General features: G+C 41.9%; 1 protein-coding gene across 2 annotated transcripts in view; it reads right to left on the bottom strand.

The window, feature by feature from the left end:
* NARS2 (asparaginyl-tRNA synthetase 2, mitochondrial) overlaps positions 1-16,319 on the bottom strand; it is a 52,611-nt gene that overhangs the window by 26,605 nt on the left and 9,687 nt on the right. For both annotated transcript variants that reach the window (XM_069808540.1, XM_069808539.1), the window contains exon 6: positions 8,218-8,318. In XM_069808540.1, the coding sequence (XP_069664641.1) occupies positions 8,218-8,318 (101 nt within the window). The remainder of the gene's footprint in view (positions 1-8,217; positions 8,319-16,319) is intronic.

The raw sequence follows: 16,319 nt of genomic DNA, 5'->3' as shown, positions 1-16,319 counted from the left end.
ATGCACACAGAAAACCATTGAAACATACTGATCTAATGCCTCCCTGGTCTAATTTTTGGAGGAGCTGAAAACCCAGGGCTCCTAATGATGCTAGTGATGTACGGGTACCCAGCAGTTTTGAGAAGAGGGAGAATACTTTACATCCTCGAGCTGAGTAGACTGTGTTTAAATAAAACTTCAGAGTTGGACAGAAATACCTGTTTTTAAAGCTCAATATAAAAATAATGCTCCCATTACTATTGTTTGGGGGTTTGGATTTTGCACAATGAAAATGCACGTTTCTGTTGTAAAGGTGGCAGCGGGGACTGAATTTTATCCAGAAAAGCAGCAGAAAAGGAGTTTTAAAAGATTCCTCGTAAAACATGCCACTTCTGTCTGCCCTCTGAGGGCAGATGAGAAAAGCTGCATCTTGACAAGGGCTTTTATAGCAGTTCGTGAGGCTTAGGCCTGGGCAGCAGAGCTGGTGTGCTGAGTGCTAAGGTTTCAATTCATGCTGTGACAAGATGGGACTGTACTTCCTTTTGTAAGCAGCCAAAAATAAATACATAAATTAAAAAAAAAATAATGCTGTCTAAGTTCCCAGACAGGGACTGGGAAGTGTCAAACTTCCCCCGCAGCCAGTCAGACTGAAGCAACACAGCCGTTTCCCTCGCTGCAACCTCCAAAGGGCAGAGTCCTACCATGCCTGCAAGGTCGTGTGTGCAGCAGCACCCTCCGGCCGCGCTCCAGGACCAGCTCTCCCCCTGCCACATATCCTCTGCTCCAGCTTCAGCGGCAAGAAAAGACGGCGATGGGACAAGGATCCTCCCCAGGTCATCCACCTCTGCTTGAAAATGATCCAGGCACACTTGAGTAATTAACAACAACGTGACCTATATACCCTAATTATCTGGCAAGGCACTCCACATTTTGTTTATTAAACCACGCAGCACACCTAGACAGTGTATTGTTAGTTTACAGATGGCAGGAGAATAGGGGAAAATCAAGACAAAGGAAACAGAGTTACTCAGAGCCATACAAAGTCTTCTGCTCCAGGCTCAAAGATCTCATCAGCTTAGGTCCTCCACCCTTTTATGCCACACTGTTGTAGTTCGTTCTCAGTAGAGTCTTATTTTGTCTTAGTTTTGATATTATTATTTCTAATTAAAGTCAATAAAATGACTGATTAGCAGTGATAACTCAAGCTGGGTTGATGAAAGACACCAGAGCGGTTAAGCATTTATTCAAATAATCATTTCCCATGCCCTAGCTAACAGAGATCTTCTACAAAGGATTGATATAAAATGTTTCAAAGATTTAAATAAAACAGGGAGCAAAGGTGTTTTTCAGAACTTAATCATCCCAGTGACTCCTACTCTAAGCCATAAAAATACATTACCAACATGGGGGGGGGGGGGGGGGGAGAGGGAAATTGGGTTAAATACTTTTCCTTTCAGAGTAGAAAAAACACATGTTCTCCAGAAACTGCATTATAATAGCTATGAAGAGGATTTTTTTAATCTTTTTTTTTTTCAGATGGACACTGGTTCTACAAACTCCATAAATATGAATCACAGCAAGAAACTGCATCAGTGAGTGCATTACTGCACAAAGGGAGTCATGGTTCAGGTGACATTTCAAAGTTTGGGGTGTAGCTATTTAAAATCTCCAAGGCCTCAAATTCTACAGTAACTAAAAAAAGTAAATAACTGTACTAAAAAAAATTACTAAAGGCTGTATTAAATGCAACACATTCCAGCTGACTATGACATGTATCTATATCCATATTCTACTTCAGTGCAATGACAGCAAACCCTTGAAGAAATTCAGAGCGCACACTATTGGATTTGTGCATCTATTTTAAGGAAAGCCGTGGGAGCAAATAGGGATGGAGCTGCCTGCCTTAACATCCCATACTAGAGCCACTTCTTGGGGCAGAGAGACTCCCTGAGAAGCAGGAGCTGCAGCCTGAACACAAGGCACGTTCAGACTCTCGTAAACTATCAAGTTTGCCATGGCGTTTTAAGCCGCTGACGGTCAGCTGAGCTGCAGTAACAGACTGCCCACAGGCTTCTTGCTTGCCTCAGCTGTAAAATAAAACAACTTCACAGAAGCCACCATGAATGTGGCTACTATGGTACAGGGAACACGTGGGCAGAGGGTTATAACAGCCCTGTTGTAACTCACAAAGCCATGGTTTCTTAAACCCCTGCGGCTATCACAGTTTTGTCTGGGCACACACATGAAGCTCAGCTGCAAGGTCCTACACAAATCTGGATGCTGGGATCTCTGACACAGATCCTATGGCACCTACTACTGCTTTGAATAAGGATGACAAGATATTCAGAGAAGGAAAAGGGACCGTGCACTGGATTCAAGACAGAAACATAGTGGTTTATCTTAGCTTACTTGTAAAAGGAGGACTAAGAATTTCATCTGATGACACCTTTCCTCAGATGACCATAAAACCTGTTCTTCTGTTGCTACCTGCACTTGATTTTTACAGTCAGGGGATAAAGAGAGTATAGTCCAAGACAGTTCTGGGATTGCACTCAGCCCTTCATACACGGAACCCAGGGACATGGCTGAACTGCAGTTACTCTCAGCACAATCACCATGCTTCTTGCAAGGGAATTACCTGCTTCCCCTCAAAAAAAGCGGAGAAGACCAACAGCATATCTATGAGGACCAGAAAGCTCTAACCAGCCAAGCGACCCTGTGCTCACTGTTGTACCTATAAAGTTCATGAATTTGGCTCCCCAGTAATATAAAGTCATTAACAATCACTGCAGCTGTCATGAACCAGACTGAAGCATGTAGTAATTGATTAAAACCAGACATGTCACAGTTGCTTTTTATAGCTCCAATTAAGTGTCAGCCTAATTAATGGAAGTTAGTGTGCTAATTATAAGAGTCTGTGTTGTGAGTCAGACTCAAATGTTGTGCAAGAAATGTCAGAGATTTTTTTCAGGCATCCAAGATAAATAATTACACTTATTTTTGTTACTTCTTAGCAACAGGAATGTTATACAACTGGACACCACTCCTGCAGCTGCATTCAAAAGTATTTAAAATTGTACAATGTAGAGCAAATATTTGCTTAAAGACAATGCAATCTGTTCCATCATTAGCAAGTCATTTTGGAATCAAATTTTAAGGCTGTGTTTGCCAGACTCTGAAAATGAAGCCTCTTTTAAGGAAGGCGGCATCAAACACATCTCTCTTCAGCTCCACAGTGCTTTCTTGAACACCAACCTGAAATGACAGCTCTCTCTCCATCTCTTCTATGCTTCAAAAAGCAGTGAAGTACAGGCATTTTAAAAGTGAAATCAGTGTGATTTCAGTATCTTCTGAAACCAAGAGGAAATTCACTGCATTCAGCTCTCTACAAACTCAGGCAGACACAACTAAAATGGTCTGGATGACAAAGATTTTTTTAGAGCCTCTCTGCAACCAGAAAAAACAGTTGCAGGATTGCGGAGAGTATCTGGAATAGGCAGAAAGTAGCAAAATCCATGGTGGTTTAGAAATCAAGTGGATGTGCTTGAGGAGAGTGGGATTAATTAAGTTTCAACTAAACCAAGTTTGACAGTTAGACATTAACAGGCAGATGTCAGTATGAAAGGCTGAGATTTTAAGTTAGGGAGAAAAATACAGGTCCTGGGGAGAGATGTTGAACTGAAAATGAACTAGAGAGAGAATTCACCAAGATGGTCTTGTGGACAAGATTGGTGGAGAGAAAAATGAGAATGAAGCCAAGAATAAACTTAGAAGGACAGAATAATTCAGGCTGGAAGGTTGCTGGTCCAGTCTTCTGCTCAAAGCAGGGTCAGCGAGAAGGCCAGACCAGGTTGCTCAAGGCTTTATCTAGCTAGGTATTGAAAACCTCTAAGGATGAAGAGTGCACAGTCTCTCTCAGCAATCTTTTCCAATGCTTGACTGATCTCTTAGTGATATATTTTTTTCCTCACCATAGCCTCTCAGAACTTCTCTTGTTTCAACTTATCCCCATTGTCTCTTGTCCTCCTGTCGTTCACCATGGCAAAGAGTGGGCTTGTCATCTTGATAACCTCCTCTCAGGTCTGAGCAGGCTGCTATTAGGTTGCCCCTGAGCCTTTTACCCTTTTGAAGGGAACTTCAAGAGAACGTGAGACGAACAAGAGAGCAAAAACCTACTGAAGGCCTGCAAAGAGAAAAGAAACAGAGCTAGGGAGAGCAGGGAATGAGGAGAGAACTTACTTTGCAATTTAGGGAGGGGATAGCGCCCAGAGCTTTTAGGAAGAGCAGTTTTAGTTAAGCTCACGATGCAAATGGCAGAAACGGCAGTGCCTGAGATAAGACGTGGCGCAAGGAAAAGCAATGCAAAACAATGATGTAAACTATTAGCAAGAGGGGCTGAAAGGAGAGAAGCAGGTAGAGCTTGTGGGAAGCACAGACGGGTGAAAGGACAAAATAATATGAGTAAATACAGCCAGTGAGCTGTACTTCTTGGCAACAATTGGTTTTGGCCGTCTCCAGTATGCCTCTGAATCATTTTCAGCTGTCACAGACCCTCCAGCCCAGTTCAGGTCCCCAGAGGGGCCTTTATCCTCACCAAAGGACCACGGGGCAAAGAAATACCACAAGGACTTCACAGCAAACCAATGGCATTTAAAACCAGTTATCGGGACACACACAGTCCTACAAATTTCTACCACATACATTGGTTACTGACTCATCTGAGACTGAGAAGACTAAAGGGGAGAACTGTATTACTGAATAAAGACTTTTCTAGAGACCTTAAAGAGCCTATAGATTTATAGCAGCTGACAATGATTCAGACAGCCTGAGCAGTCAACCTAGATGCCGTCACTGTGAAGATGAAGTACAATGGAATGAGAAGTTGTGCCAACTAGGCCATTCGTGTCATACTGAGAGACAAGACGAACTTCTCTGACCTTGCCTTCAATAAGAAGCACACACAGCATAACAGACAGTCAATAAATGCAGGAATACCTCTCTCCCCACGTTTCCTCAAAGAAAAAGGTTAAAAACTCACAAATTCTAAATGGCTCACTGTTCTTTCCTGTAATCAGGAATAGCATGAAGCAGCCCTGCCATAAAAATGGAGCCCTGAGACCTGGACAACACGCAGGCACGGGTACTCAGACGATACCCCGTGGGCTGCAGATGAACTCTCAGCAAGGACAGCAGAAGACTTGGTTCCAGGCACATCTGGTAAGTCTTCTCCATACCTCCCCTGCCCTGACTTTTCCAACCACAGCTTGGAATTTGTTCATGAGCTCTGTAAAGCTAAAAGCTAACTCCAAACAGACATGACTGCCTAGTTGACTTTGTTCCCTACTACATAAATCCCATGGACAAATTCCTCCCTGCCTCTCATACCTATCCTGCTCCACCCCTGGTTTCTAATGGACTTCTGCAGGGTCTGCCTCTGCACTCTCACATCTCACAGCAAGTCACAACAGGATATGAGCCAAGACTGGATGGGGAAGGGTGTCCCAAGTATTTCTACCTTGGTCTCCTCCCACAAATTCTCAGGGACCAGTTGCTCCTGAAAGCCTTAAGACTGCAGCAAGTCAAGATTTTATTTACGCTAAAGGGAATTTTTGAAGAACAGTTCCTTTTCTGTGCATGAAAAATTTAGTTTGGCTAAAACAAAGGGTAAATTTCACAGGATCAAATAGAAAACATATGAATCTTTACTGTTTTGGCTGCTGAGTTTATTGGGAAGACCAGAATATTTCCATTTTGAGGGGAGAAGGACTCCCACTTTTTACTACTCTGACAGCATCATCACAACACATTCATTTGCCAAGCAGCTCTGGTTACTATTATGCACTTACATTCTCTGACCATGTAGGAGTCCCATTCACAGAGTGAGACCCAGTTTAATAACCACAGATAGAACCTTCACAGTATCTAAAGGGTTTCACAGTATCTAGAGGGTTAATACTGTGATGCATCACTGTGGTGCTTCTGCATCTAGAAGAGCTTGATCTATTTTTGAAGACTGAAGGGATTCAATACCACTTCAGCTGTAGGTCTCAAAAACTCAGTGTGCTTAAATAAAATAAAAAAGAGCAGGTTCACAGAATAGCTATGCCCCATTATGAATAAACACAGCTTATCTAAATTTAGAGGTCACTGGAACTATTTAAAATGCCTGTAAGAACAACATGCCACTGTAAAATAGGAACATGAAGCTGTAATGTAACATGCTGCATGCTGAAGAGCATTGATTTTTTTACCCATCCTTAGAGAGCAAGGTGCACCTGAGTGCTATCAATGTAAAAAATATTTACCAGAGACATCTTGCATCTGCCCAGTTTAGCCTTCTACTCCATCCTAGAGCAGGCTGTGTACTATTTAAAGGGAACAGACTGATGTAAGAGAGTGAGATTGTACTTCAAGTTAATCATTACAATCCATACTCTTCCTTTGGGCTTATTTGATTTGTGGAATTACGTCTTTCAAAAAAGGTCACAACACATGACAGTCAATTAAGTCTAACACGTACAAATGCATGTCATCCCATCTACTTTCAGGGACGCAAAAGCTCCACCGCTCCTACAGTTAAATAAGCCTCTTCCTCATTAGCTTTCCCCAGCTAATATCTGAGATGACACATCAGCTTTTGCCTGCCAAGTGACCTGTGCTTCAGTCACAGCAGCCAGGGCACCACATGAGAAACATCCTGCCCATCGAGACCCTTTAGCTTGAGTATTTCAGCAGACCACAGCTGTCTAGGTGGTCTGAGAAGAGACAGTCACTCAGAGAGAACAAGCCAGGCAGAAAACTGCTTTCTGAAGAAATTTATACCTTTTGATATATACGCAAAACTTGCCCTTTGAACAATTTCACTGCAGCTATTTACCAGCAGCCAATTAAACTGTGCAACAGTGATTAAATAAAAAACACTTGTTCTCAACACTGGATATGAGGCATGGACAGCAAATACTAAGACTATTAGAAATACTTGTCAGAACCTCCACATGAAAAGGCAGATCTTCCAACTTCAGATTTTCTAAAGCTAGGATTTTATCCCTCTCATCTTCCGGAGATTTCCACTGGACAGTAACTAATCACTTTAGAAGTGATTCTAAAGTCACTACAAGTGTATGACAAACCCCCTTGGCAAGTGGCAAACTGCAGTGCGACCTGCCTGAGATCTGGTCTCTGACAGGCTTTATCAGCCATTCAGCTGGCAAGTAGCGATTTGGCTGAAATACCACGTCTGAGGAGAAACCACACTGCAAATGCTCAGAAAACTGTACCTTCAAATAAGGGATTGCGCTGATTTGACTCCATTTGTTTAATGTACTGATTTAGTTAATTTATTGGGAAAATTCAGTGCAGATGAGGACCAAACACTCTAATCAAAGGGAACTGTCTCTCTGACAGACTGACACTTTCACCCCTAACAATCTCAGTGAAACATTAACACTAAAAGCCTAAGGATAATTTTATTTTTTTTAATCAAATTCAGTATTAACTCTTTGACTGTGATCACTTTAGTGGCTAGAATGAACAAAGACTAGATTTAAGGAAGAAATTTTTTACCTTGAGGGTGGTGAAACACTGGACCAGGTTGCCCAGGGAGGCGGTTGATGCCCCATCCCTGGAAACATTCAAAGTCAGGTTGGACAGGGCTCTGAGCAACCTGATCTAGTTGAAGATGTCCCTGCCCATGGCAGGGGGGTTGGACTAGATGACCTTTAAAGGTCCCTTCCAATCCAAACCATTCTATGATTCTATTTTATGACAAAGCATCAAGTGCAAAAGCCATAAAACAGGAAAAATGAGAATTGACAGAAGGAAGAAACACAACAGGAAGACTGAAGGAGACAGAAAAAGGAACCTTGGGGAAAAAAGAGGAAAAGAGGAAAGGAATGTGGTAGCTAGACATGTCAGATGTGAACAACAAAAAGACACTTAAGGTATTACAATTACTAGCAACAAACCTACAGTCATTCCCATAAAGATTATGTCTCCATCCAATATTCCCAATCCATGGCAAGCAGAAGGAGACTCCTATTATTTAAAATTAGTTCACAGACCAGAATTGAAAAGCAGTCTAACTTTCCCCTGCCTAGGCTGGTGCCTCACACCATCACCCAGCCACTGCTGCTCAGTTCGTTTCTGGCACGTCGCAGATATCTAACAGACACCAATGGAGCAAAATTAACAACCAAGAAGATCTCAGAGGTCAAGCCAAGAATTCCTTGTTTTGCTCACCCCGCCATCACTTCCAAATGGAGTTGGCCAGAAACTGTCAGGAAGGCAGGCACATCGAAGAAATGGGTCTTTTCTGCAGGTTCCCTTGCCTCATTTGATGTCTGTAAGTCAAAAAACGAGCAAGAAATCAGACTACTAGTGTTTGAATAAAAAGCACAGCTCCTGGCTTGTTTTCCCTTTTTTTCTCTTAAGAAATTCCATGAGATTGAACCCAAACACTGCTGAGATGGAATCCAACAGTGTGGTAAGTTGTAAGACAACACTTCCCATCTTTCCTCAGACTCCTAATGGACTCTAAATCCTATTGAAGCAAAACACATTAAGAAAAAGCTCCAAGACAAAGGATTCTTGGGGACTTTTCTTTCTAGGGGTCCGATGCAAATAATGGGTCTATGTAGTGAAAAGCCATACTTTAAGTGGAAAACACCACAGCTCCCATCTCTACTTTTAGTGACTTTTGAGAATATGGGTTGTAGGTATCACAACAACTTGCAGAACAAGTTTGTGAACTGTGTCACCTACCTCCAGTGTCACCAGCAAAGCTTGGACATGTCAGCACAGTGGAAGGATATGCAGTTCTTTCATACATTTCTCAAACTAAAAGGGATAGTAAATTGGATCCCCAGCAATTAGTTATATCAGGTCAGCTGAGTGGGAAATAACTCATTAAGATGACACAGCTTCATGGAGTTTGACTGTTTGCCCAAAACATTGTGGGCAGCACAGAGTTCATACAAAGCTAAACGAATATGAGGCTCTTCACTTCTCACCTCTTGACTTTGTATGTGGGTATGTCAGGAGCTCTAAATTTTACTCAAATAAAAGAATTGTGTAACTTACATGTTGTAAACATGGATGAGCTGAATTAGGAATGACATTGCAGAAAGGAAGGAGGTAACAAAATGTAAAATAAAATGTCAGAAAGGACATATTCACCATTTTACAAGCAAGTCTGAGAACAAGAATGGTAGAAATGCAGATTTTCTAGAGTAGCCTCTGATTTTTGGCTCACCAGTAAAGTATCACATATACAGCTAAGGGCTCTGTCTACCTAGGAGTTTGGGAGCAGGTGGAAAAACCACATCCCATGTTTCTGGGAAATGCAGACATACAAAATTAAAATCCCTCTGGAACATCTGTTAAAGAACATTTTGCCCAGCAACATACGAAAAAGATGCCAGCCTATTAACCCAGTCTCCAAATGTATGTATTGATTTTCACTCTTTCCTACCAAGATGAACAGTGAGGGGGAAGGGAAGAATCTCTATCATTTGGAAGTTTGACGCTTCAGACAGCATTGCCTTCAAAATTCAGTTAAGTCTGATGACAAAATGGAGGAGTATTTTACATGTCAGGTGCACTGCCTTTTAGCAAAGACTTCTAAAAACCAGTGTTACTTCCTTTTCATGGGCAAATGAATTTGTTTCCATTGCAAAAAGAAAAACAGTAATCAGAAAAAAAAAAAGGAATATAATATCCTCTAAAGACTTGTTATTCAGTCTTCAAAAAAAAGCAGAACCGAAACAATATGGAGTTGGGAAAAAAAAAAATCACATCTTACATATTATATGGGCACTGAAAAACAAATGATGTTTCATTTCAGCTTTTGCATATTTTTCAGGTCACCAGACATTTTAAGCATAAAAAACTATGAGTAATGGAAAATTTAGCATGTTCAGTGTTTCATTATAAAAATGCTCAAAAAAAAGCCCCATTAAAGTGATGGTATGTTTTTGGTTTTTTAATTTACAGGCACGCACAAAAGAAAAATTAGAAGATCTCTGTGTTGAGCACTTTAAAAGTCACTTGAGCATAAGAACTGTGCTTCACCATTTCCCTGGCAGACACCAAGCTGACCATAAGACAACAAGGAGCCCTCATGGCAAAGAAAATCACCAGCCTGCTGGGCTGTGTTAGGCAGAGCACTGCCAGCAGGTCAAGGGAGGGGATCCCTCCCCTCTGCGTAGCACTGGTTACTCACCAAGATCACTGGGTGAAGTGCTCAGCTTTCCCAGTACAAGAGAGACATGGACACACTGGAGTGAGTCCAGTAAAGGGCCACAAAGATGACTAATGGACTGGAGCATCTTTCATATGTGGAGAGGCTGAGAAAGCTGGGACTGTTCAGCATGGAAAAGAGAAGGCTCAGGGGGGAATCTTATCCTTGTGTATAAATACCTGATGGAAGGGAAGGAAGAAGGAACCAGACTCATCTCAGCTGTGCTCACTGAGAGGACAAGAGGCAGTGGGCACAGATTCACAGATTTTAAAAAAGACACACAAAATTTAATCTGAAAACAAGAATACACTTTTTTTATTTACTGTGAGGGTGCTCAAACACTAGAACAGGTTGCCCAGAGATGCCATGAAGTCTCCATCTGGGGAGATATTAAAAACTCAGCAGTTCAGCTGTCCCTGACTGAGCATGGTGAGATGGATTAGATGATCTCTAGAGGTCACAATTCTGTGACTTTTAAAGAAAACACATGAAGATGAATGAGATTTTTGTTTCAGCATTTTCTATATTTCAATGTCATCCCTAAGCTTTGGAGGAGTCATAGGTTCAGTAGAAAGACAGAAGAAAACTTCAAAGCTAATCTACATTCACTTCCAAACTAATACTTTCTTCTGAGATAAGTTTGAAATACTCACTTTTCAAAGCGTAGTTCCTAGGAGTTATGCTAAGTGTTGCTAGTTCGGCTAAGTATGCCACTGCCTCCAGTCACCCTACTCCCCAACTTGCTTTGTCACAGGGAAGTTGCTAGGCTCAGGCTTGTTTCCCAGCCTTTGATATTCTACAACCTGCCATTTTTCTCAATGAGTCGGAAGGTGTTGCTTTTGTTCTCAAAAAGCTCTACTGCTCATCGCAAAGATAAAACAGAGACTGCCAAAGACCTCAGATCACAAGGCAGTTTTATCTCTTCACAGCATCACACTAAAGAAAAGAGCAAGCTTGCCTTGCTCCACAGAGATCAAGGAAAATAAGACAATTTGTGGCTGTAACCCCAGGACTGCTTCCTTTGTTTCATAGGTTTTGCAGTTCTAAAAAAACCAAACAACAAAACCCAAGGATGCAGAAGCAGGCCCCTATTGTTTTCTTCAAATAAACCCAGAGTATTTGCTCAAAAACAATAAGGATATTAATAAACATACAAACATCCACATACCACAGCCCCAGAGCCATGGCCAGAACACTAAAGAGATGAACCACATACCACTCTAGTTTCTCCTACTGCAAGCTTAGTTCAGTTACATTCCTTGTTCCATCAGTGAAAAATCCCACCTAATCCTGTAGGATGCAACTTCTAAACAATGAGAAAGAGACAGACTGGAAGCAGGAAAAGAACAGAAGAAATCAGCCATGAAATCTCAATACTTCCCCCCAAATCCACAAACAGGATACAGCTGTCTCCAGGAGCTGGGGCTTCGTTTATTTATAATGACTTTGTGTCATTTTTCATCCTCCAAATCAGATGTAATCTCAGGGAGGCAAAGGGAAAATAGACACAACAGTAAGTGACTGGAGGAAGAGTGTGAGAAAGCCTACAGCTCAACTGGACTTCCAAAAACCTGCAGCCAGTTTGAGAGGCCACTGAGAGATTCTGAGATGCATGTCTGCATTGTGAGCAGCTCCTGCATGGCTTCCAACAGAAGGTGAAGAGCAAACATAGCAATATTTAGATAAACTTTTACTCCCCCATCACCATCCGATCGCCTCGCCTCTCCACAGCTGCCCACTTCCTCTCCCTCATTTTGAGACACAAAGCTTGATGAACAGGTGTTGTGAGCTGCAAAAGTCAATCCATTTGCTACATGGGAAAGAGGAAATGCCTCCCTTTTCCTTCAGACGGGACCCCTTCAGCAAGGAGGTATCCCATAATTAGCAACTTTACATTTCACATGTACAAATATCGACTAACCCACTAGAGGTGGTTCCTCCAGTTTACACATTCAAGAACAAGATCAGGCCAATGTTTTCAAGTGCCTATGCCCCCGATTTATGTTCAGCCTCATAGCCGCTGGTAGAAGACAAATAATAAATAGTAGGTGATGCTATCCCTCCACTGCTGACATGGAGTGAGATTGTTTTTCATCTCCATGACTAGCAAAATGAAGCGACAACATTGTGGTGCTTTTATTTCAATTAGATGGACTTTCCTCCCACTTCCCAACCCCCAAATACCTACTTGATAAAAGATTAGAGAGGAATAACATGTTTGCTTTCAAGTTCTCTCCATTCCCTAGTCGAAAACTACACAAATTACAATGGGGAAAGAAGGAGGGGGAACATGTATGAAACATCTTGGTGTCTCGGAGTAAACGTGCTATAAACATACTAGGATTCAACGTCAACATCAAAGGCTTTTTATTCTCATTCTAAATACGAGAACAACTGGATTTAGTACTTGTTTTGTTCTCTATCTCCTCAAATGTCTAATGATTTAATTTAAAATTATTCCCTTTGATGTCAGTCTTATATTAACTTTTACTTGAGGCAATTAGCTTCAGGAGAGTATAAACCGTTTGATTCTGTCTTTCACTCTGTGCAAGCCAAATGCATGAAAGGATCAGAGAAGACTTGAAAAGCTCATAGAAATCACTGCTGTAGCTCTAGCCCAGGCCCACAACACCATGCTGCTGAAGCTTCACAGCACCACGTCTTTAATCCAGACCTGCCCTCTGTGATGTCCCATTATAAACGATTGGGTTTTCCTTTTTAGACAACCACTGCAAAATTTGTAACTTCTGAGAAGTCCTGCTTGCAAATCCAGTCCTAATTCTGATCAGTTGAACTTGCATTGGGCAATAGCAGCTGGTTCTGCTGAGACAAACATCTCATAAATATGGACTGGAATTACATGCAGGAATGAACCAGGTAGAAACGAGCAGAAAAAGGGAGAGCTAGAAAATGCAAGCGCAAGCCCTCCCTCAGCTCAGTTCCAGCTTACCCTGATCCCTGCTAAGCACTTCTCTGAAGTCCCAGTCTCCCAGTGACTGGCCACCTCCCATATTGCGATGTATCTCTAAAGGGGAAAACACCTGACAGACACTAATACTGTTGCATTTAAGTGTGATTCTCCCCAGCAGATCCCAGCCTTCCTTGGTGCTGACAAGGCTATTTTTCAGTAGTACCAAAGGAAGAGTAGGAGTAAGTTTCTGCATCTTCAGCAGCAGGCACATATTTCTGGCACCACAGTAGGCACAACCATGAACTTGTACCCTTCAGGGATCTAGAAACTTTTACGTTCACTCCTGTGAGCAGATGGCAAGAAAAGCCCAAAAACCAAACACTATACAATCTCTGAATACATTTTAGAGAAGAATACCTGGATGGTTCTTCAGGTTTATAGTTAAGTATCCTTTCAAATAATGAAAATAGCCTGATTCAGACCCTGAGTTCAGTCAAACAACACCCAGATGCAATGAGATATGTGTGTGGGAAGAGACAAGCCTGATACAGAGCACACATTACTTCCACTGGAGCCAAAAGGTAGAGTGCAGCACTCCTTACACATAGAGCAAGGTCCCCAGGAAGGAATAAGGCCACAAGCAATACAAAACACATGAGATCTACTTTAAAGAGCTGTGAATGTCAATAGAGCTGTTGTGTTTGCAACTGACTGCATGCTGAGTCCTAAAAGGCTGCAGCTGGGCAGCAGGGAAAGCGGCTGTCCAGGGCTTCATCACACCAGCTGGAGTGTCCCAGGCCAGAAAGACTTTTCCAGAGTGTAGAGGAGCCTCTAACTTCTCCACAGTAGCTGAGGACAGTCAAACAATGAAACTTTCCAGAGAGCAAAGTGGAAAAGAGAGAGCAAGAGACCCAGAAAGCAGGGAGCCTTCAACACTGCAGACAGAGTGGGAGGCTACTGAAAATAGCAGGGAACAGACATGCAGCCGGGTCACAAAGACAAAAGAAAGGCAGATTTTCTAGGAAGCAGACCCAGAAGGGAACTGGGTAAAGTTTCTTGCAACATACAAAGCTGCTAAGAATTTTAGACTTCAGAAGAAAAAAAAAAAAAAGCAAGGAAAGGATCTGCCCTGAAGTGCTAAGACTGCTGGTACAGAGGAATTATTGTCAGATTAAATTAAATAAAAAACGCCACCTCACCCTGCCGATCTGCGTTCCCCCTATTTCAAGAACTACCTCGTCCTACTTTGTGTTCTACTAAAACCCAGCTTTCAATATTCAAAGCTCTTTTGGTGTTTTCAGTAAATTTACTTTAAAGAAGGCAGCACAAGCAAGATTCTTCCCCACTCCAGAGTTCCACCAAAGGCAGACACCATCAAAGGTGCAGAAATCCACAAGTTGGTATTGCTGATGTTCTCCACGTGGGTTAGGGTCTGCCTGGCTGTTTTCGCACTTCTGGCAGCTTCTCCTCAAGCTTCTCTTCAAACCTACATTTTTCAGGTGTAGAAGGTCTCAACTGCAAAAGATTTCTCTGGAGTTCTTACCACCTTGTGATTTATTTATTTTTTAAAATCTCCTCTGCTTACCACCCTCTTTTCACTGTTACAGTACTTCATTTTTAAAATATTTAGCTGAACTGATTTGCCCAGCAGAGAGGGAAGAGATTCTCCCCCATCCCAAGTCCTGGTATGAGAACATCCCAGCCAAAGCTATGTACAGACTAATCAGTATACCCAAAACCAAACAAAGATAATGAGGAAGCTGAACACATAAACAAACACAAATCCTACAGGATTAAGAGGTCTCAGAATCAAAGATCATATGCCTTCAAAAAGCCTTTTCCTTCTAACTCAAGACACTTTTTCCCCCATCTCTTCAAGTCTCATGTAAAAACAGATTCCTACTCTCTTCACTTTCCACCATTTCCAAAGAACACACAGGCCTGAGCAGCCATCAGACATTAGTCAGAGTATTAAAATTGTGTCAGTCAGAAGACAGCTATTAAAAGGCAACGGTTCACAGTAGGTGCAAAAGCAGCCTCTAAATTGGGTCCTAAAGGCTACTCAACCAAAGTTTTTAACTTATTCCACTAACAGAGGGACAGCTAACTGGTGAGATTATCAGTTTTATACACCACCCAAGGGAGCTAAAAAAAAACAAAAAAAGGCAGAAAAAACAACCTGTAAGCTGCAGGTGTATTGTAACTACTACAAATCCAGGAGCAATAGGCCACCAATTTATGTTCTGGTTGCAACTGGAGGATAGGTCTTAAAACTTTAAGTACAGGATTTAAACATTTTTTAAATTGAAGAATCTAATATGCAGGTTGCTTTCACTGATTCTCATCATCATAATACTTGGCTACTGCTCAAATATAAGAGGAACAGGAATTTATTTTCTCCCTTGGCCTGTCCAAGCAGTGAATTAAGGGCTAGTTTAAAAAGTGACTGAATACAGCAGTCGGGGAATGTCTTGGTGGTTCATTTGATTAAATGCATGTAGAGATTTTAGGCTTTGCTGCAAATACCACACCCTTATGTCTGACACCCTTCCTGTCACCCTTATTTTTATGTCTGACAGCCTCACATGCATGGCCCAATGTGGGTTTAATTTCACCCAGATTTCCACTGTCAAGAAACAGTGTCACTGCTCCAGTGGAATGAAGTGGTCACAGTAGGATAGCAAGTGGTCTTAGATCCCTGCTAGCCAATACCAATTCCAAACAGAGCTTTGCAGAAACAAAATGCAGCCCTAAATTAGGCCAGACAATGAACTGGTACTTGACGAAGAAAGAGGAAATCAGGGAGAACTTCCCACTTCCCAGCAGCAAGTGGGTTTCTGAAGCCCTTTCTTTGTGGCACAGGCCATTTAATGGGATCTGACTCAGCACTTACTCCACACCTTTCAAGCACAGCTGTCACTACATTTCTCCAAGACAGGTATTATTATTTATACCTAAGCAATCACACTGCAGAGAGAGCAAGAGATTTGCCTTGAACTATGCATTTAGTTAAGATTCAGTTTATACAAGTTTCAGACTCACAATTTAACACCTCAATCAACATTTGCATCAGTGCTTCTGTTACTACCAGCCACCTACGCTGTAGTCCTGCATCCTCTACAGCTTTCAAGTGGATACAATTTGTACCAAAGACGTAATACACTGTACAGCTGCAAACTGTATAATGTTCTC

This window comes from Haliaeetus albicilla, chromosome 20 (genome assembly GCF_947461875.1).
Source record: "Haliaeetus albicilla chromosome 20, bHalAlb1.1, whole genome shotgun sequence".
NCBI classification, from domain to species: Eukaryota; Metazoa; Chordata; class Aves; order Accipitriformes; family Accipitridae; genus Haliaeetus; species Haliaeetus albicilla.
This window is presented reverse-complemented; position numbering and strand designations above follow the sequence as displayed.